Source organism: Sciurus carolinensis, chromosome 12 (assembly GCF_902686445.1).
Source record: "Sciurus carolinensis chromosome 12, mSciCar1.2, whole genome shotgun sequence".
NCBI lineage: Eukaryota > Metazoa > Chordata > Mammalia > Rodentia > Sciuridae > Sciurus > Sciurus carolinensis.
The window spans coordinates 23,857,917-23,882,536 of record NC_062224.1 but is presented as its reverse complement, the minus strand read 5'-3'; the positions used below and the strand labels follow the sequence as shown (position 1 = coordinate 23,882,536).

The 24,620-nt window shown below is 32.6% G+C and overlaps 1 protein-coding gene across 2 annotated transcripts in view; it reads right to left on the bottom strand.

The window, feature by feature from the left end:
* Dnajc1 (DnaJ heat shock protein family (Hsp40) member C1) overlaps nucleotides 1-24,620 on the bottom strand; it is a 194,350-nt gene that overhangs the window by 78,748 nt on the left and 90,982 nt on the right. Inside the window, exons 2-6 of one of the 2 annotated variants that reach the window (XM_047520377.1) lie at nucleotides 15,780-15,881; nucleotides 15,246-15,292; nucleotides 8,205-8,370; nucleotides 7,242-7,339; nucleotides 6,214-6,307 (exon numbers count right to left, since the gene is read on the bottom strand). In XM_047520377.1, coding sequence (XP_047376333.1) covers nucleotides 6,214-6,307; nucleotides 7,242-7,339; nucleotides 8,205-8,370; nucleotides 15,246-15,292; nucleotides 15,780-15,881 — 507 coding nt within the window. The remainder of the gene's footprint in view (nucleotides 1-6,213; nucleotides 6,308-7,241; nucleotides 7,340-8,204; nucleotides 8,371-15,245; nucleotides 15,293-15,779; nucleotides 15,882-24,620) is intronic. The other variant, XM_047520378.1, reaches the window with a different exon arrangement.

Genomic DNA, 24,620 nt, shown 5'->3' with positions numbered 1-24,620 from the left:
CACAGTTGTAGCCTTCATGGAGAAGCTGATTGGGAGGGAGGATGGGAGAATGCCTTCATTTATTGATAATTCCATAGAGTAGTATAATACTCCCTTTTACCCTCTTAGGCAACATTTTTTTTTTTTTTTTTTAAGATAAAAGCCAGATCAATAGAAGATTCTTCTCTTTACTCAGTTACTGCTCTTATACAACCTATAAATCCTCATGGGAGTGAGGATATGCACACTGGAAACTCCCTACAATAATTTTTATTTTAACTGTGCTCATGTTAGATCAACTTGGTAGTGAGAAAAGATGGAACTAGGACTTATCACAATGCAAAAAATTCACAACTTTAGGCTATGCACACCTAAATGAATTTTATTAAGTTACATTACTGAGAAACATTTCCGAAATTTAGTGAATTCTCTGAAAGTCAAACTAGTTAGTAAATAAATTGTGAGTACTTAAGACCTGTTTCATTTCAGAAAACAATGACTATGATTTAAATTGGTAATCACTTGAGATATGTGGCACTTTCTAATCTCATATAAGAAACAGATGGTCTTAATAATCTAAATTGTTTATGGATCCAATTATATGAGGCTCAACACAGAGAGTGACAAAAATACACTAAGTTATAAGAGTTAGATTGAAAATAAGCACATAGCACTGATTATACTTCATCAAGTTTTATCACTTTTATGGGAACAAAACACAAGATCAGTCTAAAAGCCTGTGAGCACAGCTCAGTGGTACAGTGTCTGTTCATATCATGTGCAAGGCTCCGGGTGCAATACATAAGGCACACCTACACACACATCCCAGAAAGACATCAAGAAGGCTAGAATAAATTCCTGGGGTTATATGAATACAAACAAAACTAATGACAGGTTTAGTCTTAAGAGAACATGTACTCCCTTCAAAACTACCATGAGAACATAAACCAGTAAGATGTGAAAGTGTCACTGGGGCTATACTTCTTACGTGACAAATAAATTCTAGCCTCAATGCATATGAGCCATGTCTTAATAGAGTCTAAGTTCCTTGATATACTCTAATTCTCATTCCACGTGTTCTGCTGATCATTCTACATGCTTTCTTAACTATCCACATGAACTTTCTCAAGTTCCCCAAACTTCCCTGCATATAGAAATGCATCTTACTCCTTTTCAATGCTCTTACCTCTCCAAGCACACACTAGCCTTCTACCTACTTATTAATTCATAGATACTCTCTATATTAATTTTCCATTCGTTTCTCATTTGACTTCTTTTACATTTCTGCTCGTGTGAGTACATGAATGAAATGGGGCATACATTTTGCTAAATAGCAATTTCCATGAATCTTTTCCTTAAATACTGACCCATCTAGGAAATGTTTGATTTATTAAGACAACATTATCAACAATGTTATATAGTAATATACCAAGTTTAACAGCTTTGTTTTTCTAATCTTCCAAATTCTTATTATTCTCACAATATCCTTTTCAGAGCAAAAGGAAGGAACAAAACCTAGTGCTGAAGGGAATAAGAACTTTCTCAAAAAGCAAGAGACACAGGCTGGGGATGTAGCCCAGTGGTATAGCTCATGCCTAGAATGTGCAAGAGCCCTGTGCTTAATCCCTAGTACAGGAAAGAAAGAAACAGAAAAAAGCAAAAAGCAAAGGGTACTTTTACCTCTACACTGCGTGACCACAAAACCACTTTGAGTATTTTCTATCCACTTCTTAACCATCATGTGCTTTGTATCTACCACTTCTAACATTGCACACATATCTTTCTTAGATGAGTATGATGGATATACTTTGCTATTCTATCAACTAATTTTATTCTGGCTAAATGTTCTATTTTAGACCTGTTGTATCATATTTGTCTACTAGAATAGAAACCCCTGATCATCTATTAGGATGTAAATTCCTTAATGGATATACTCAGAATCTGGAGACACAGAATATAGTCTTAGATGATAGTAATGGGCTATGTGATATTTTCTTTTAAAAAAAAAAGCCACTGTAGAATGTTTTTCTCAGATCTCTTTCAGCCTTAACAGAGTATTTTAATACACTGATTATATGGGAAGTACCATATCTATTAAATTATCTTTGTATACTACCTATTTCACAAAGTGAGCACTTCACCGTTAACCGTCTATTCATCTTTCAAGATTTGGTTCAAGTGGTTCCCCTTTTTACTTTTTCTTGGTTATGCTAAACAGAGACAACCTTACATCTTTGAATATCCTCAGAATTAAATTTATACTATATACTTGACACTTATATACCATATTGAATCCTGATTATTTCAGTTCATGTGTTAAAACTGTTACCTGGCAAGTCCTAGAAGGATTCATTTCTAGAGTCCCTAATAGTGCCTTGTTTTTACATGTGTTTATGCATTTTATTATTTATTATTCAAATGGCTGAATTATTTTTAAGCATATGATCACATAAAGCTTAAATATTATATATATAACAAATTATATATGTGTGTGTGTATATATATATTATATATGAACTACTGTCATTTGTAATTATTTCTAGGGGATATAGAAAATAATTTAGGTAAACTAAACAGGCAATAAGTAACAGAGTTTTCTTAGAGATCCTTAATGGTGAGTAACAAAAAGAACCTGGGAGTATAATCTGAGTCAAAACTGTCACTTTTCCCAATCCAGTAAATAACTTTATATGTATACAAAATACAGTAAATAAAGGGGTATTTAGAGGATGAATGAGAAGAAAATAAGTTGGGAGGGGATGTTGCTATGACAAGATTTGGATATAGATTCTCCAGAGTGATTTGCACTTGCTGGAAGACTCCCACTTTTAAAAACTTACAAAGAATATTTGCATCTCAGTTTTACTTAACTTTTCACGCAATTCAAGAGGTAAAAAGTAACAAGAAGTAAAGCTCTTGTTAATTAATATCTGCTTATTTATGCTTACAAGGACTGTTTGTGTTAGCTCTTAAACCTATGTAAACCTAGCTACTCAGGAGGCAGGAGAATCACAAGTTCAAGGCCAGTCTGGGCAACTTTATGAGATCCTGTGTCAAAATAAAAAATAAAAAGGGATGGGGATATAGCTTAAAGGTACAGTAACCTCAGGATTCAATCCCCAGTACCACAAAATAATAAAAATCCTGTTCATGTCAGTTATACTTATTTTTGTAATTATAAGTCAATTAAATACTATATTAAAAAGATAAAATGAGTAGGAAATAAAAGTTGTTCCTAAGAAAACCAAGTTTAATGCTTTGGAAAGATCCATGTAAGATTGCTAAAAATGTTTTTAACTAAATGTGAAAGAATATAGGAGGAAATCATAAAAATCTATAAGGGTTATGCAATGGCATTGTTTCATAAGAGTCTAGTTTGATTCTTCTTTAGAGATATCAAGATTGGGATTGTCTTTAAAGAAACTGAGATTACAGGTATGGTTTATGCAAGAAAGAGGATAGGGAACGCCAATCAATGAATACTCTTTTAAAAATACAATAATAGTTCTATATTAGAAAAGTGGTAAATGTGAAGCACATGTCTAAAATGTTTAAGGCTGTTTCACATTTTAACTAAATGTGAAAGAATATAGGAGGAAATCATAAAAATCTATAAGGGTTATGCAATGGCATTGTTTCATCAGAGTCTAGTTTGATTCTTCTTTAGAGATATCAAGATTGGGATTGTCTTTAAAGAAACTGAGATTACAGGTATGGTTTATGCAAGAAAGAGGATAGGGAACGCTAATCAATGATACTCTTTTAAAAATACAATAATAGCTCTGTATTAGAAAAGAGGTAAATGTGAAGCACATGTCTAAAATGTTTAAGGCTGTATGTATCACTTTTTGTGCTTAGGTTTTATTTTGTTTTTGTTTCACTTTTGTTTTTGGGGGGACTCTTTAAGATTTAACCCAGAGGCACTTTACCACTGAGTTACATCCCCAGCCCTTTTTTTTTTTTTATTTTTTGATAGAGTTTCTCTAGGTTGCTTTGGGCCTTGCTAAATTGTTGAGGATGGTCTTGAACTTGTGATCCTCCTGTTAAAGCCTCCTAAACCTCTAGGATTATAGGTGTGTGCCACGATATCCAGTATTTATGCTTAGGTCTTTAGAGGGTCATTTTTGGACTATTGTACCAATTACCAGTTCAGATTGCTTCTGTTTAAAGCCCTCTTCTGGGGCTGGGGCTGTAGCTCAGTGGCAGAGCACTTGCCTAGCATGTATGAGGCACTAGGTTCGGTCCTTAGCACCACATAAAAACAAACAAATGAAAATAAAAGCATATTGTCCACCTACAACTACCAAAAAGCTTTTTTTAAAAAAGGGATTCTTCTAAATTTCCTAAGTGTTTTATTTAAGAGGACTTCAAAGAAGTATCACATAAAAACATGTGTAATCAGCACATAAATTCACATTATAGAGTTTTATGGATGAACTAATATGGAATTTTATTACAAATTAGTACAAAGGTCACAACAGACTGAAAAAAAGGCAAACAAAAATCTAATCCTAACAGCAACTATGTTTTGCTGATGTCTTTCATAAACTATGTTTATCAATCTAAAATAGTGATTACACTATTATAATTAGTAAAAGAGAACTACATTACACAATTTTGTCACTATCAGAAAAACTAATCTTCCCCCTTTCTTCCTCCCTCTCTTCTTTCCTTTCTCTCTCTCTCCCTTCCTCCCTTCCTTCCTCTCCAACCCCGCCTCCCGTTTCTTCCATTCTCCCTCCCTCTCTCTCTCTTTCTGTGAACTGAACCCAGGGGTTCCACTGAGCTACATCTTCAGCCCTTGTTATTTTTTATTTTGAGACAGGGTCTTGCCAAGTTGCCAAGACTGGTTTCAAACTTGTTCTCCCCCTGACTCAGCCTCTGGAGTAGCTGGGAGGGATTATAGGCATGTGCTGCCATGACCAGTCCAGAAAAATTAACATTATAGCTCCAAATCATTATTAAAATATCAAGAATTTGCTTAAGCAAAAGGAAAAATCATCTTTTTTTCTTTTAGAATGCATTTGTGAGGAAGAAACAGAGCAAAATTTAAAAATTAGATTTACAGAGATCCTGAAAGGCTAATGCACAAGTATCTAAAACTTGATAGGCAAAAGGTATCATAAGGTAATAGAAACTTTAAAATTCAAACTGATCAAACAGTTTAAGAAAGTAGTTCCTAAAGAGAATATAAAGATTTGGTAAAATTTCTTATTTTCTAAAAATTTATGATGAAGCAAAACAGTTGTTTAATCTGATGGGTCTAGATACCACAGGCAAACAATTCAAAACTGTAAAGCTAAGCCACTAAAATATATTGGTTCTTGTTTGGCAAATTACCCTGCATGCTAAGAAACATGTTAATTTTACCAACTAAATGACTGCAAATTACTTAGATTAAAATTACAAGTAAGTATTTAAGATTGACAGTTCTGATAACTAAATATAAAGTGGGCAGAACTGGTTCTCTAGCTTATACACACTTATTTGCTGAAGCAAAACATTTCTCTTCCAAAATTATAATCTCAAAAAACCTCAAAAATCTCTACAGTAAAAAGTATTTATTTACTTTCAAGTATTACATTTACATGTTGGGAATTTTCTAAGTAAGCAAAATAATTAAAGTTAGGAAAAGCAATAATTTAATAAAATACATGTTGTATGCTAATTGCCATATAAATATATATACCCACATTTTATTGGGTACTAACTTGAAACAGAAACTCTGATTACCAGAAGACAAAACGTCCTCACTCCTCTTAAAAGTTGCAAATAAAATGGAAAGCAATATATATTTTTGCATAATTATACAGATGCTCATGTAAAGGGCTTTTTAAAAAAACATTATGTACTCAAATGCTATTAAAATAATAGGTGATAAGCCACTTGAGTTCTGTTCCTTTTTCTGGTTATGCCTTTCATGATAATAGCAGATTAAACTTTTACTGCTTTTATATCTGTCCTAACAATAGAAATTTTTTTTTTCCTTTTCTCAGTGTCCTGGAATTCTAAGGTATTCTAAAAGGAAAAATAAGAGATAATTACAGAAATAGATACCTAAACAATCTTAAAACTATTTAAATTCGGTTTAACTTATAAAAATACCATTCAGTTCAATCAACCTTATGAAGCGTATGTGTATAACGGCTTTCAGATAGCAGACATTGGCCTAAATTATTTCATGAATAACTAAAAAGAAAGCATCTAATATGATATGAAAGAAGTACCTTTTACCTGAATTAGATGAGGCAAGGCTTTTAGTGTAAGGCAAAACCAAATTCCCAGCTTGCATGGAAGCAAATCATGCCATTGTGGTTTTATTAGCAATCTAAAAGGGGAAAAACCCAAACAAATCAGTGAAACAGAATAAGCTAGGAAATATTTTTTTAAAGATCATTAATTCTTTTTTGAAAACCTAATTTAACAAAAAAAATGAAAGTATTGCATGAAATACTTATGATGTTATCACTTAATCTTACTCTATTATGAAATGCAATACTTACTTGAATATATATAGCAAGTTAAGAAAATCTAGATTAAGATTTTGAGAAAGGAGACTCATACTCAAGTTATAAAGAAACAAAAATCCTCTTTCTAACCTAGACTTTTCATCACTTCAGCATAATGAGTTCTTAAACCTTATGATTACTTCAGCTATAAAAGACTAACCATAGGCAGAATGTTCCCAAGTGCTGACAACCAGTTATAAAGACTGTAGCATAAACAAACCAATACATAAAAATTAATGTCATTTGCAGTTCACTGAAGCATTACTCACTGATGTCATCAGAATAGAAGACAGGCAGAGTAGTCTCTGATCTCCATCCCACATTGATCCAGTTTGTGTCCTGCTGTGTGAACTATTTAAACCCTTTATTTCTTTCTATGAATCAATAGAAGAAATGGTGGTATCTTTTTGAGTGTACTGCATATCACTGCCTCTTTATATACTGTCATTCCTGAGCTAAAAGATAGATTCTTTTAGTAATATTTTGTTTCTAAAGTTCAGTACAAAAATTTCACACTATAAGAATTTGAGAGTTTATATTAAATATACATATGAGCACTTTATAAGGAATAAAACCTGTAGTAATTTTGTTAAAGATTAGAATTTTGTCTTACAAACTTCAGCTCACTAGTCTTTATAAACCTATTATAGAAGAAAATGAGAGCATATCTGAAATAGGTATACATATGAAGTTGAATCATATCAAAGACATTTAAAGAGTTTCAAGTTATAAAGTATTTTTATATACTCCTACCTTTCATTTTTTTCTGAAGCACCAAGTTTTGATATATCCACACTCTTGTTGCCTGTCTTTTTTTTCTTTTCTCTCTTTTTTCTACTAAGCAGTTCATCCTTAATGTGGAAAGAATTATAGTTACAGGTTATCATTAACACGTACTCTTCAAATGTTATCAAGACGCTTCTGTGAAGAGTAAACACTTTGGAGGGACGTTTATGCAAATGTATGTTAAGGTCCAACATGATTAAGTAAAATCATCAATCTTTCACAATAACTGTTGTCAATGGTATCCAGGCCTTAACACACATGAAGTTTGGCACTGTCAATCATGTGCATCTCCTTAGCAATCAAAGTTTTCTAAGAAGAAAAAGCATTCAACTTACTTTTTCTCATTCACGCAACTTTAAATAATTTCTCTTCAAAAGGAATGCGTAAACAGATGCTAATTCATGAATCCTGATAAATATGTTTGATTATCTTTAGAATATAAATAAAAACCCAGAGCAGAATAAAGTGCATAACAGCACTTCAGACCAAGAAAAATGTAATAATTTTCTAATAAACCAATCTCTGAAGTCATAAAATTCATTAATCTTGAATCTTATGAATTTAGTTAAAATGTTTTTAAAGTAAACATTCATTATGTAAGCACCTGTGACAAAAATTTCAAGAACCAATCTTACATTAAAAAATAATTCTATTTAAAAGGTGATAATTAAGAAAACATGTACTTTCTAGTTTTCAGCTAGATATTTAGACCTTTTCTGTTTTATAATGAGTGCCATATTTTTAAAAACAAAGTATTATTTTTCTTATTTCATTGGTACTTCTTAGGAATAAATCACTATTGAGTATAAAACTATTACAATGATGAGTATATGTTGAAAATAGAAATTCTCATCACTTGAAAAATAAAATGTCTGAAATTCCACATGAAATGAAGGAGGCCAGATTATTTGATTTATTACCAATACTTACCAGTTGTTTTTCCAGGTAGATTGACCAAACCACAGCATAATGACCCACTGTGACAATAATGAACAAGAGTAATGCCAGCTCAGCATTGCTCATTTTTCTCACCCGCCTGTAGTAGAATACAGGCTGTCGCCAATCTGGAAGTCCATTGATCAGAATATCATCATACCTACAGTAGCAAATACAACAGTTATTCATGGAGACTTTAAAATAAAAACAAAATGCTTTATTTGTATCTATCTTTAAAAAGAAAAAAATTACTCTCAAATAGGTAACATAAATTATGTATTTTACCAGTATATAATGTCTAGTGAATTCAAAGCACTGTATGGGGCTCCAAGTGCTGACAACCTTTAAGAAGGTGCACAGTAAGAATACACTGTTTTAAGAACCCCAGGATCTAAACTAAAGGAGCTACAAATGATCTACCTATCTAAGACAGTCTCACATCACAAAAAGTACACAAGAAAAAACTCACACCACAAAAGTACACAAGAAAAGGAAGGCTCTTGCTGGGAGAAAAATCAAGATCAGAGGTTTTATTACCATAAATTACAAATAAATTGAATCAAATTCAGGATTAATTTTTTTAGTCAGTGTTTTTAGTTCTAACTTCATACTATGGTGATTCTTATATACCTTATTTTATTCAAAAAATTTAAAGCTATAAAATGAGCACTTTAGATTTTATATTGCTCACCTTCCTTTAGAAAACAAGAAAGGGATATGGAAACAGTCAATGTTTACGTCACATTTCTTAATAAAACTGCTTATTTGTAAACATTTAAGTGGCAATTTCCTTATTTTTGGCTTTCCCTGGAGGGAAGAACATTAATAAGGTAAAAAAACCTTTCCTTGCAATGCATTTAAATTATCTTTCCTAGTACTATAGGGATAAAGTTTATTTTTTAACATCAAAAAATTTCTTTAAAATAAAATTTCAACTGAATTTAAATTTACCTGTTATTAAAGCAAATATTTTTAAGATTTAAAATAAGAAGTAATTGTTGAAACTCAAAATGGTCACACACAAACACTGTATGTTCAACACACACAACCTGTTAATCTTAATTGAACACAACTCATTAAATATTCTAATCACACTACATCCAGAATTAAATCTTCACTGAAAGGCCTAATTTGGTGCAACACATTGACCAAAATATTTTAATTAAAAATATTCTGAGTTAGTCGCAGGCCTAATTACAGGAATAGAAATAGGGTCTATATTGTCAGGCAGGTCAGCAGAACTCAGTAGTAGGTTTTTCTCAAGTAAATTGACCGATCTAGGAATAATAGCGCAGCTGCTAAACTGCCAGTCTTGACATGTAAATCAATTTAAATGCTACAACGGCAGTAGCTACTTTGATAGTTATTAAATTGATACCTTGGAGATATGCTAAAAAAAATTAAGCAGAGGGTCTATTACAGGCAACTTCTATTTTCTGTAGAAAACACTGGTTATTAATGTGAAATATATTTTATTAGCAATTCAAAACATCTATTAAATCAACTTAGATTATTAATAAAACTATTAGATCAGAATTACCAAATATTGAAAACAAAGGAAATTAATTAACATTAAACTCTAAAAATGCAAACTGTGTATTATGTAAGAGTATAAAAATTAAAATATGGTTGTATAGTAGCAGGCTCAAGAAAAATTTGATGCTAAAAATCCTCCTTTTTCAATATTTGTAGCAATTCTTGACTATTAACATAAAAATATAATGACTCAGAAAAAACTACCATTACTGTTCTTAAAAATTTATGTTTAAATCTTTTTTAAAAACTGTCTCATTTCTAACTAGATGTGGAAAAGTAAATAGGTTTCAATTAGTATAGTACATGATTACAACATTCAAATGAAGTTCACTGAAGGTTAAATTTCAAGTTTATTCTAAATCCTTATTTTGCTTCAGATTCATTGGGGATGGAAGAATTGAATATAAAAATTATTACTTCCAGCAAATGACTTATTACTTCCATGAAATGACTTCATGTTAAAAGTAAGATTATTGATGAAGAACATCTAAGAAAGTGGAGACAATTCCTTAATAGCATTACTAAATGTGAAATTTGTTTTAGATCTAAACTTCAATGGAAAAATACATGGCTGAACTCATAGCTAAGAATTTCTTATCAAGTATTTTATCATCATCACTGCTGAAAATGCTAAGTATCTATTAACAGCTACTTTTCTACTCATAAAAACTGTATTTAGTGCACAAATTCAAAGGTAACAAAACTTCATGCACTGAACACATTAAATACAACCAGATATTTATTAGGTTAGGTCTGCCACTCTAAACAATAGTGTCCAAGGATTAAGCTTAGAATCATGCTCTATTGATTTTATTATCAATGAACATTATGACCTAGGGGACCTGTTATTTTAAGGGAAGATGGCTTTTATTATAATTCACCTTTTAGAATTTATACTAGTAAAAGATAAATTACTGCTTTACTGATAGAACACTGAAAGGACAAATATACTTCTTAAAATACAAAGGCACTGTATTTTCGTAAGTTATTTAAAGAAAAACATATTAACGACACAAAATATAAGACACTCCTTTATCATATTTTTATATGATAAAGCACATAACAATGTTAAAATACCCTGTAATTGAGATTGATACAAACTGTTCTTAATTATGTGTGAAAACCAGATAAAGAATGTACAAATGTGTTACAAGATACACAGAAACAAATCTCTATGATAAAAATATCACTAATGCAAAAAGTCATATAAGTGTAAAGGTATTTCCTTCAAAATAAAAACATTAATCAATTTCACATATCCAACATATGATCTAATGGATGCTTATTTCATTTGATTTTCTTAAAATGCATGTGATAAACATAAAATAATGCTTGTCTAATCTTTAGTGAATTCCATTCAGAACCCACAGTTCATCAAATATATTTAGCCTAATATAAATACTAGAAAACAAGTAAAATCTTAAAATTTTGAATTACCATCAGGAAAACTTATGTAAATTAAAAATATCAGCACATTTTGAAACAACAGTAGTTATGTAACTAAAATAGAAAATTTGTGCATTATGAAAATGAATAATTCTGGCACTTGCCTAAATTGTGAATTTCCCATCATATAAAGCTTGAATTTTTAGCTTAAAACAGTAACAACATAATTTTAATTTAGGTCAGATTTCAAACCTTCCAGTAAAAGTTAATCATAGAGAGATCACAAACAGAAAACAAGACAAAATGAATTGATCCTATGCTTTCTTTAAATATATACATATATATATACATACACACATGTATATGTATATTTAACACATATAACATATATGTTAAAAATTGTGGTACTCAGCAGTTTCTACATTGTATATGTGTCATATTTTCAAATTACATAAGGTTCTAAAATAAGATTTTTTATTTTCAGATTAATGTTTATTTTGATTTAAACATATCTGTAAGTAAATGACAATATCTAGGTAATGGACTTATAAAAATTTTAGCAAACCGAGGCTGATAACTATACTTCAATTGCACTATAACCAAAACAAGATTTCATTTAGTAAACTAAAAAATATATTCAACTTTTATAAATACAGTAACAAAATAGACAAAAAGAAACTTTAAGTTGCATAATTGGATTAGCAAAAGAATATTGGTTAAAACTTATAATAGATTTTAAACAAAAGTAAATTATGTTACTATAACTAAAGCACAATCTAGTGTGTGTGTGTATGTGTGTGTATAGACATACATGTAACTAACTAGATTGTACTTTAGTCATATTAATTATATATAGTTATATATAAGTATTTTATATATATATAATGACTGGTTGGTACCCAACTCTTAGCTAAACTCAGGGCACTCGTATAGAAATTTATGTTGGAATAAGCTGAGCTACTATTCTCCAAAATAAGTAAGTTATGTAAGAAGTTTAAGAAAGGCTACTATGCTAGGTTTCCTCACACTACTAACTAGTAAAATCTGTTATTTTCAGCTATAGTGCATGCCTTTGGAAGCATAGGGGTCTTAAAAGTTTATTCACAATTGCATTCCTAGGAATCTACCTAAAAGAAATGAAAATGTATGTCTACACAAAGATTTATTCATGAATATTCATAGCAGCAATATTTAACATCACCAAAAAGTACAAACAACTCACAGGTCCAGTTGGTGAATGGATAAACAAATGTGGTATAGCCACACGATGGAATACTAGTTAGCAATAAAAAAGAACTAACTACTGGAATGTGCTACAATACAGAAAAACCTCAAAAATATTATTTTACTATAAGGAAGCCAGATGCAAAAGACTACATACTACATGATTCCACTTATATGAAATGAGTAGCACAGACAAATTTACAGTCATGTAAAGTAGATCAGTGATTGCCCAGAGGTAGGGATCAGAGACAAGAATGCCTGCAATGAGTTTTGAGTAAACTTTTTTGAGTTGTAAACTTAAAGTAAAAGACTTTCATGATACATAATTTACACCTAAATAAGACTGTTATGAAAGAAAATAAAACTTGCATTTTTCTTAAAAACATTATACAGTTTGTTACTTATTTCATTTCTATTCCCTTTTCCACCCAAATGTAGATAACATACCTGATTACTGCACATGTAAGAAAAACAAACAAACAAACAAAAAAAAACACCAACAACAACGACCAAAAAAAACCCCATATCTGACAATTTTTCAAACTGCAAATTCCTGGAAGATTACTTTTAGTGTGTGTTCAGGGGATAAACCCAAAACCATCACCTTGTGCATACTGGGCAGGTGTTCTGTCACTGAGCTATATCCCCAGCCCTGAAAGGTTATACTTGTAAAAGGACTTATTTAATGAATATTTATGATAAACAATTGTGATATCAAAAATACTTTTAATGCCAATATGAGACAATCTTCTGTAGAAGATGAAGCTGATTATGTTCTTTTTTTTCTTTCTTTCTTTTATTTTTTTTAAGGAATTATGAACATTAGGCAACTGTCTGCAGCAATGCCTTTCTCCCATATACTTAAATACTCACAGGTCACCTGGCCTCAGGCATAAGCTTTAGAGGAATGAGTCTCAGCTTGATTAGTTAAGACTTTTGCCTCAAGGAAAACTAGTTACCAAAGAGTTACTTGTGCCTCAAGGGGTATAAATACTACAGCTGTTTGTGTAACTGTCAGATTCATTTTTTTTCTACCACCACTCTAAAATAAACGCAGAAGGAACTAATCCTAGAGAGATAATGTTAGATGAGTTTATGTTAATGAAGACAACTTATACATAGGAAGTGATTCCTATGGAAAGACAAATAATTTCAGTAATTAAAAGACATTGTTACAGTTTATTGACAAAAACAAACTGAAAGACAGAATCTGATGCCAAAGATGTTGGAAGATTAAATAAAGCTATCTTTACAGACACATTCTTAATGTGTAAAACGAAACTAGGGGCTCATTGAAAGAAACTAACTAGAAAATGTGCACAGAATGACCAACACTTCCTTCAACACACTTTTAGGACTCTTTCAACACTACAAATTATCTCAAACCCAAGGAATGTCGGCTATGGTACCTGGACCAATGCCAGCCCTTATTATAAAGCCAACAATACTTCAAGAGAATATCTTGAATCCTTCCTTTGCAATCTGACAAACTGAGGAGGTATTCAAATTAAAAAGTTAAGATGACAACAAGAGTAGTAGCTAACATTTTAGGATAGCTAACATTTTAGGATATAGAATAATTCTGGACAATACATTTGAAGAAAGACTCAAATGTCCATAGTTTATTCTCAGGATTTTAAAAAATTTTTTATTCATTCATTTATTTATTATTTTATGTGGTGCTGAGGATCAAACCAAGTGACTCATACATTCGAGGAAAGCGCTGTACCACTGAATTACAGCCCCAGACCATCAGGGTTGTTTTTAAGATGCATTAGCACCACAGACAGATACAAATATTTAGGCTGGCTTATATTTCAAATACCTGGGTTTTGGGGTTGGTGGGTTATCTGGTTGTTGTTAATGCTGTTAAGTACTTTTTTTTTTTTTTTTTTTTAACCATAGGGCAGCATTTTCAAATTTTGGATTGTGGCCCATGTCTCATGAAATCAATTTTGTGAACCAAAGCAGCTTTGGTGGGGTGGGGGGACTAGACAGGCCAGAATAGAAAAATCAAGTCTGTTTCAAATACAATAGTGTTTTGTGAGCCTTTTGTTTCAGTTGTGTGTGTGCATGTGTCCCCTGAGGAATTATTTAAAAGGTATAACTTACTGTGAGTCTGACTTATTAAACTTCCAAGGCCCACAACAGTATCTACATTGCACACAATTTGTAGAGAGTAAAGGAAAGGGGCCTCTCTGCAATCTCTTATGTCGATGGTACTATAAGCCACTATATAAGTGTATTACCTCTCTTTTGAAAGTCCCAGAGTGAGAGGCTGCCTCCTCTTCGAGGTTTAACTCTAAACACAATAACTTGAGCAGAATTAAGAGATGGGAAGAAGGCAAAAGAAAGGAGAAAGGCATGAATATTTTTCTTCCATGTTCTATGGATTTATCCAAGTCATTTTCTCACTCAAAATTTGGTTGTTTTGAGAGTGAGGAAACAACAAGAAAGCATACTAATTTGACTATCACTAACAGGCTAACATTAAACATTTAAGAAATGGGGGAGGGAAGACCACCAACCACAGATCAGATAGGAGCTACTACAGATACATCAAACAAAATGGACATTTGTTTGGAATCAAGTGGTATTTGTATTTCCCAGGGCATAAACACCCATGTTAAAAATCTTATCTAATGAAGCGGAACTTGCTAACGTCATGACTCTTGATCTTCATGTTTATAGTACTGATTCAAACTAGTAAACATTTCAACAAAAATTAACTTTGCTATAAACATACATTTGTAAAACACTGCATTTCTTGGAAAGAATGAAAAATAGAATACTAACTTAAATAAAATGTTTACTATGACTTAATTCTTTCTTTTTAGAAGATGTGACATGAAATTATATCTTAATTCAGAAGCACAAATGAACACTCACCTCTGCCTTCGTTCATCATCCTTTAAAACTTCATAAATGGCCACCAACTAAAACAGAAGCATTACTTTAAAATAAAAATACTCTCAACTATAAGAAATCACACATAGGAGAGTGAAGGCTCTATAATGTACATGCAGAAACCCCTATGTGTGCATAAGTGCAATAAACAGATAAAATCTTAACTATAAGTAACATTTTATGTTTTGGGTAGCACCTTCAGAGGTTAAAAATGCTTGAGGTCAAAACGAATCTTTGTGAAAGAAGTAATAGCTTATCTTAAAATATGCTTTTTAAAAGCAAAGGCTATAATTTAGACAAGAAAATTATGACAATTATGACCCTCCAAGCATTTAGAGAGTCTGAAACTACAAAATGTTGGTAAAAACTTATTTCATTAAAAAAGGAATAAAATTGTTATATTTTAGACTACTACTTTATTTTTAAATGGAAATATTCTACATGTTAATATTCAACCATAAATATAATTATTAATACAATTGTCACAATACACATATAAAGGCATATTTTACTTACTTGTCTAAACTGAGTTTCTGCATTTTCATCTTTATTCTTGTCTGGATGTAAAGTCAGTGAAAGCTTACGATATGCTTTTCTGATGTCTGCAGATGAAGCATCCTGGAGGTGGTAGGGGGAGGGGGAAATACAAAGCAAACTTTGTCAGAAAAAGAAATTCCCAGAACCTTGTTAAGATCTGAGAAGACAGCCAACCAAGTGCAGGACCCCAGGCAATGTAATTTGAGCAATCAGTCTAACAACCCAGCTATATAGCTAGCCTGACCCACATGACTGAACAATTATTCAATCTAATTTGGCTCTCCTCTTAACTTTTCATTACCATACAGTCATTTAAAGAAGACAGTATTTGGCAAAACTTTTCAAACACTTGCCTTCCTAAAATTAACCAATAAATCTTTTTCAGTAATTAAGAGATCAAAAAGAAGCAAATTAAAAATTAATACATCTGTATGCCTTCAAAGAAGGTCTTTATTTATTTGAGAATCTCAAAGCCAATTTCTGAATCCCAGGCTTACCATATGTAGTTTTTTTATTGTTTATATGGAATTTAACATACAGCAACAATTTATGGAATATCAATTTCACATGTCAAAAAGTATGCCTATTTGAAGGCAGTTAAATTTGCATTTATCCAAAAATTATAATTTAAAAGTTATATATATTGTACTTAAATGTTTCAGTTTTATGTTTTCAGTGTTTTCCAGTTTCCCCAGTATTTGCAGAAATAAATTTTTCCACTACTTGTGTATTACCAATATAGTTTAAATATATTTTAAAGGTCACTTGGTTCAGTACTTCAGATTAAGTGAATGTTAAAATTACATTTTATATAATCTTGTGTGCACAAGTAAAATCAGAGAACATCATTCTACATGGCTAATATAAAATACACAAATAAAGAACACAAGAACACACTGGGATTTAAAATTTTATCTCTACTAAGTTTAAAAGACATTTCAATAACATATTCATGAGGTAAAATGATAATAAAGTTGCTTATTAAATTTTACCTTTTATTTGATAGCTATTTGTTCAATTAATTCCTACAACTTACAACTTATAAAAAGTTTAAATGACTAACAAACAAATAAGGATTTTTATAGTGAGATTAAACAGTTGTTAAATAAACAGAGTTGGAGAAAGATAAAGTGAAGACTATATTTAATCTGCTAAGATTTCCTTTTATAAACTATTATTTTCATCACCAGTTTTCTGAGGTTTGTTACTTCTGCCTACTACCTTTCTCTAGGTGTTAGTACTTTTGTGACTGGAGGGCTGAGGAGCTCGAAAATTAGCAGAGTAAGTTTTGTAGGTAATACTGTTATTTTCCATTCTAATTTGCTAAATGAAATTGATGTGCTCCCTATATTAGACTATAGTAATCTGTGGTAGAAAAGGATTATTATTTAATGGAAATGTGTGATGAATCTTTTTGTCGATCAGAGGCCAAGTGTCAATTGAACAACCATTCTCTAATTGAAATTTCATTTTTAAATTCTATTAAATTAAAACTGTAAAACAGAGAAAATCACTCCAAAAGTAGATTTTTGCAAAAAATAAGAGCTCCTATATCTTTTTTATTAAAAAATCCATATAGGCTAATCATATAACATATATAACTTATTTAAAAATAAAAATGACTATAGTCACCCACTTTTGTTGTGTCCATTCTTGCCATTCTGACCCAAAACTCCATTTTTCTGCCACAGTATGTACTCCAAATATAAATTTGACCAGACGGCTCTCCTATTACAAACATGTCAGTAGCTACCAAGTGCCTTAATTAATTGTAATTTCCCATCTTTATAGCCTTATCTCTATGTTGGCCTATCCTCCTAATGTCTCAGACCATTACATTTTAAGATGCAGTTCACCAACTTCATGTATACAGACAATTTCTGTTAAGGAACTGACCTCTCAGGCTACACAAAAACCCTGCCTGGCTATTTTCCTCTTAACCAATAGAGTTATTTCACCAATAAGCTCTTTTCTAAGTGAACACAGCTGAAAAGCTTAGAGATGTTTCTATCTAAAAAGACACTCTAGACAAGCTGTACATCAAATTAGCTGACGTATTTATGTAATGTAACATGCTTAATGAATCTTTACTTGTTGTTATCCACATAACAAACCTATGGCGTAAGTACAGTTATTATTGGACCCATTTTACTGATGAGGTGAGAGAGAGAGAGCTTAAGTAATTTTTCAAGTACATAGTGCTTGCATATAGATGAAAAGAGAATTCAAACACAGAAAATACTTAATTCTTTTTCATATTCAGACCCCTCTGTTATCTGTTTAGTTTCAAATTTGGGTTGAATAACTTCACAAAGGGCCACTGCTTTGGGAAGGCAGTGAGAAAAACTGCAACATTCTAATCAATCGGATAAAGTATATGGAGCATGTTCTCATAACAACAGTGTGAAAATGTTCAATTGAAATTTTTTGTGTTTTTGTTTTTAGAGAAAGGGTTTCAATATGTTGACCAGGCTGTTCTCAAACTCCTCAGCTCAAGTGATCTTCCTGCTTCAGCCTCCTGAGGAGTTGGGGTTATAGGATACATAGGGCACCTGGCTCTCAATGGAAGTTTTAAAGGTAAAGACTGATACACGTTGGCTTCTCTAACACACTTCACATCACTTTCTGTTAGATTTGAATCTTAGAACATTCAACTTGCAACTTCAGCAGAAAGCTTTTATCTCTTTGGCTTGTAGAGAAAAAATTTTGACAGAGCTATGACTGAGTTAACCATTTTTAACACTGTTGATATCAGAGATCTACTGGATTAATTTGCCAGGATTCTCTTCCTTCTAAATGTGACTTAGTTCTCTGGTAAGCACAATATGAATGATCTTAACGTTTAGATAACCTCTGTAAAAAAACAAAACAAAACAAAACAAAAAAAACATACTGTCACTCTTAAAAAAAAATTAAAGTAATACATGCTCTCAAAATTGAAACAACGGGATGAAACGTCAGTGATATGGCAGGATAGAAAAACTCTAAGGGCCTGACCCTCCAAAGAAACAGTGAATAACCTGGCAAAAACTGTCAGAATCAACTTTAACTGAACTCTGGAAACCAATAAAAATTTACAGCAATCAGGCAAGCACATAAGAATTAGCACTGTGCTAATTCTTAGTAATGCTCTTGAAGCTGCCAACCAAGTTTTTGGTGAGGGTTCTGGTGCTGGAGGGAGCAGAGGTGACCTTGTTCTCAAAAAACTGTGGTTGTTTTGCTCTGTCTGTTGGCAACTTGACATTGTATAAAAGGGTTGCCTTTACTTTGCCAAACTCAGAACTCTACTAGGGTACAGAGGGCAGTGGTTAAAAACATTAAAAGGGAAACATTAGATGGTGCTAAATTGGGCAAAGAATAATGTCAGAGCAAACAATGGATACATCACAAAGTCTAGGAAGAAAGACTAGGGAATAAGACACTAGCCAGCTGAACATTGAAGGCATGATACAATATATACCCAGAGCCACCAGCAAGGACTAGAAGATGTGTTAGTGTTTGTGTGTGTGTGTGTGTGTGTGTGTGTGTGTATTGTTTGGTTCTAGATATATAAGGAATCTTTGCCAAATCATCAGCTGACCACTGAGCTAATAAGCAGACATTCCAGGGACCACACACAACAAAAAATAAACACTTTACAAAGTAAGAATCAGTAGACATAGCAGCAAACACGACAAGCTGTAAAAACAAAACTCTGAGGAGCTGAGAGACTCTGTCACCATTATATATTTTTAAAATGTCCAGCATTCCTCCCCAAATTATAAAAAATGCAAAGAAACCAGAAATTTTTGGTGCATACACAGAAAAATTAATAGTAATTGTCTTTGAAAAAGTCCAGATGTTTGACCCACTAGAAAAAGACTTTTTAACTATTTTAAATATGCTCAAGGATTATGTATAAAGAACTAAAAAAAAAGAATGATGGTTCACCAAATTGAGAACATTAACAAAATGGTTAAAATTTTTAAAAGGAACAAAACAGAACTTCTAGAGTTGAAAAATATAATAATTTAAATGAAAAGTTCTCCAGGTAAGATTGTTAACAGCAGATCTAAATAGGTAGAAGATATAGTCAGCAGACATGAAGATAAGCCAATTGAGATTACATGATCTGGAAAGCAGAAAGAAAAAAAGTGGAGAAAAATAAACAGAACGAAGAGAACTATACCACCATATACCACCAGGAGTACAAATATATGATAATAGAGTTCAAAAAGGAAAATATTTGAAGAAACATTGGCTAATTTTGAAAGACATGAATCTACACATTGAAGAATTTTAACAAACTCTAAATAAGGTAAAGCAAAAAAGAGATCCACATCTAGAAACACTATCATCAAACTGCAGAAAGTCAAAGAAGAAAGAATATGGAAAGTAGGAAAAAGGAAGCAATTTTATTATGTGTAAGGGATCCTCAATAAGATTAACAGCTAATTTCTCATCATAAAGTATGTAGGTCAACAGAGAGTGGAATGACATACTGAACATGCTAAAAATATAAAACTGTCAAGAAGGAATTCCATATCCAACAACACTATCCCTCAAAATGAAAAATTAAGAAATACAGTGAAACAAACAAAAAAGAACATTCACTGCTAGTAGACATGCTTTACCAGTAATGTTGCAATGAGTCCTTCACACCTCAAAGGAAAAAATATTTATAACAAAAAATAAAAACAAAAGCACTAGATAGTAATCAAATTGAAAGAAATGTTTGTGACCCTTCAAAATTCATGTGTTGAAACTGAATCCCCAATGGGATGGTATTAAAAGTTGGGGCCATTGGGAGATAAATAGATCATAAGGATAATGAATGGGATTAATGCTCCAATAATGAAGGCCCTAAAGAGTTGCCCTTTTTTGTTCTTCCACCATGTGAGGACACATGGATGACGCCACCTATGAGGAACAGCCTCTCACCAGACATTGAATCTCTGGTGCTTTGATCTTAGATTTTCCAGTCTCCAAAACTCTCAGCAATAAATTTCTATTGTTTATAAATTACCTATTGCAAGGTATCTTGTAAAAGTACCTTAAACAGACTAAGATTGATATCGATGTAAATATAAAAATAAATACTAATATATTTTGATAATTCCAATTTTTTTCTATATGATTTAAATATAACTACTACTCTATAAAGCAATAATTACAAGTCTGTTTTAAATAAAACAAAACAAATCGATAATTATGGCACATATGTATAAAGATGTTATCTGTGAAAATAACAATATAAGGAAGGAACAGTGATCACTATAGGAGAAAAGTGTTTCATATAATTGGAACTAAACTGGTATTAATCTGAACCAGACTGCTATACATTAAGAGGTTAATTATGCTTCCCAAGGAAAGCCAAGAAACTAAGATCTATAGTAAAAGAAATGAAATGTAAATTCAATGGTTAGAAAAAAGTCTAGGATAAAAGAAGTTAGGAATTTAAAAATAAGATATAAAGGGGTGATCCAAGATGGCGGACCAGAGGGTGACTGCATCTCTTGTCGCTCCAGAACCCAGGATTCAAGAAGGGGAGGCATTGAGAGACTCGGATAACATAGAGCCACGGGGTGAGTCTCCCCCACCGGGTGAAGCTCGGCATGGGCGGCAGACCTGGACAGGGGTGGCTTCTCAGAGCAGGGCAGGGAAGCTAGAGTCTTCCCCAGGCAGCCCTGCACCCTCCGGCGGTGGGCTCCTTCCACGGCCAGCTTCTCGGAGCAGGCCCCCCAGTAAGAGCCTTTCTGCACAGAGCCAACTCCAAGTCCCGGAGCCAGTGGTGAGCTCCAGCCGGCAGGCAGCCTCTGGGACCAGGGTAGGGCAGCCAGAGACTTCTCCAAGAAGCCCTGCTCCCTCTGGCGGTGGGCTCCTTCCAAGGCCAGCTTCTCAGAGCAGACAGCTCAGTGAGAGCCTTTCCACACAGAGCCAGCTCCAAGCTCTGGAACCAGCAGCGGGCTAGGGGCAGCTTGCTTCGGAAACACTGCATTATCAAGTTTCTCCAAGACTTCAGGCTACTGAAGGCTGGGAGGTGATATACTGGAAATCTACAGGGACACTATAAGCCAATAGAGGAAATCTGCAATAACTCAGAGTCCCACTGATATCTGACCAATATGAGAAGGGAAGAAAATGTCCCAAACAAACCTAGATACTATATCAATAAAACCCAATGACAGCAGAGCAGAAGAAATGTCAGAAAGGGAGTTCAGAATGTACATAATTAAAACAATCAGGGAAGCAAATGAGGAGATGAAAGAGCAAATGCAGGCATTGGAGGAGATGAAACAGCAAATGCACGCATTAAGTGATTGCACCAATCAGCAGTTAAAAGACCAAATACGGGAAGCAAGAGATCATTTCAATAAAGAGTTAGAGATACTGAAAAAAAAAAAAAAAAAAAAAAAACCAAACAGAAATCCTTGAAATGAAGGAAACAATAAACCAAGCTAAAAACTCCATAGAAAGCATAATCGACAGGATAGAACACCTGGAAGACAGAACCTCAGACATTGAAGACAAAATATGTAACCTCGAAAACAAAGTTGAACAAATAGAGAAGATGGTAAGAAATCATGAACAGAATCTACAAGAATTATGGGATATCATGAAAAGGCCAAATTTAAGAATTATTGGGATTGAGGAAGGCTTAGAGAAACAAACCAAAGGAATGAACAATCTATTCAATGAAATAATATCAGAAAATTTCCCAAATATGACAAATGAAATGGAAAATCAAGTATAAGAGGCCTACAGGACTCCAAATACACAAAATTACAACAGATCCACACCAAGGCACATTATTATGAAAATACCTAACATACAAAATAAAGACAGAATTTTAAAGGCTGCGAGAGAAAAGAATCAAATTACATTCGGGGGAAACCAATAAGAATATCAGCAGATTTTTCAACCCAGACCCTAAAAGCTAGGAGGGCCTGGAACAACATTTACCAAGCCCTGAAAGAAAATGGATGCCAATCAAGAATTTTATACCCAGCAAAACTTACTTTCAGATTTGACGACGAAATAAGATCCTTCCATGATAAACAAAAGCTAAAGGAATTTACAAAAAAAAAAGCCAGCATTACAGAACATTCTCAGCAAAATATTCCATGAGGAAGAGATGAAAAACAATGATGCAAATCAGCAGTGGGAGGAACTACCCTAAAGGAATAGCCAAATAAAGGAGAAACCAAATCATGTCAAAAAACAAAAATGAGTCAAATGACTAGGAATACAAATCCTCATTTCAGATAATGTGGACTTCAAGCCAAAACTAGTCAGAAGGGATAAAGAAGGACATTACATGCTGCTTAAGGGAAGCATAAATCAGCAAGACATAACAATCATAAATATCTATGCCCCGAACATTGGCTCATCCATGTACGTCAAACAAATCCTTCTCAATTCCAGAAATCAAACAGACCACAACACAATAATTCTAGGCAATTTGAACACACCTCTCTCACCACTGCATGGATCTTCTAAACAAAAATTGAATAAAGAAACCATAGATCTCAATAACACAATCAACAATTTAGACTTAACTGACATATATAGAATATAACATCCAACAAAGAATAAATACACTTTCTTCTCAGCAGCACATGGATCCTTCTCTAAAATAGACCATTTTATGCCACAAAGCTACTGTTAGCAAATACAAGAAGATAGAGATACTACCTTGTATTCTATCAGATCATAATGGATTGAAATTAGAAATAAATGACAGAATAAAAAACAAACTTCACCAATACCTGGAGATTAAATAATACACTATTATATGATGAATGGATAACAGAAGATATAAGGAGGGAAATAAAAAAATTCTTAGAAGTAAACAAGAACAAAGGCACATCATATCAAAATCTCTGGGACACTATGAAAGCAGTACTTAGAGGAAGATTTATTTCATGGGGCGCATTCAACAAAAGAAGTAGAAATCAACAAATAAATGACTTAACACTACAGCTCAAAGCCCTAGAAAAAGAAAAGCAGACTAACACCAAAAGTAGTAGAAGACAGGAAATAGTTAAAATCAGAGCCGAAATCAACGAAATTGAAACAAAAGAAACAATCGGAAAAATTAACAAAATAAATAGTTGGTTCTTTGAAAAAATAAACAAAATTGATAAACCCTTAGCCACACTAACAAAGAGAAAGAGGGAGAAAACTCAAATTACTAAAATTCGGAATGAACAAGGAAATATCACAACAGACACAAGTGAAATACAAAACATAATTAGAAGCTATTTTGAAAATCTATATTCCAACAAAACAGAAAACCTCAAAGACATCAAGAAGTTTCTAGAGACATATGAATTACCTAAACTGAACGAGGAGGATATACACAACTTAAATAAATCAATTTCAAGCAATGAAATAGAAGAGGTCATCAAAAGCCTACCAACAAAGAAAAGTCCAGGACCAGATGGGTTCTCAGCCGAGTTCTACAAAACCTTTAAAGAAGAGCTCATTTCAATACTCCTCAAAGTATTCCATGAAATAGAAGAGGAGAGAACCCTCCCAAACTCATTCTATGAAGCCAATATCACCCTGATACCTAAGCCAGACAGAGACACATCGAGGAAAGAAAATTTCAGACCAATATCCTTAAGGAACATCGATGCAAAAATTCTCAACAAAATTTTAGCAAATCGCATACAAAAATATATTCAAAAGATAGTGCACCACGATCAAGTGGGTTTTATCCCAGGGATGCAAGGTTGGTTCAACATCCGGAAATCAATAAATGTCATTCACCATATAACAGACTTAAACTTAAAAATCACATGATTATTTCGAAAGATGCAGAAAAAGCATTCGATA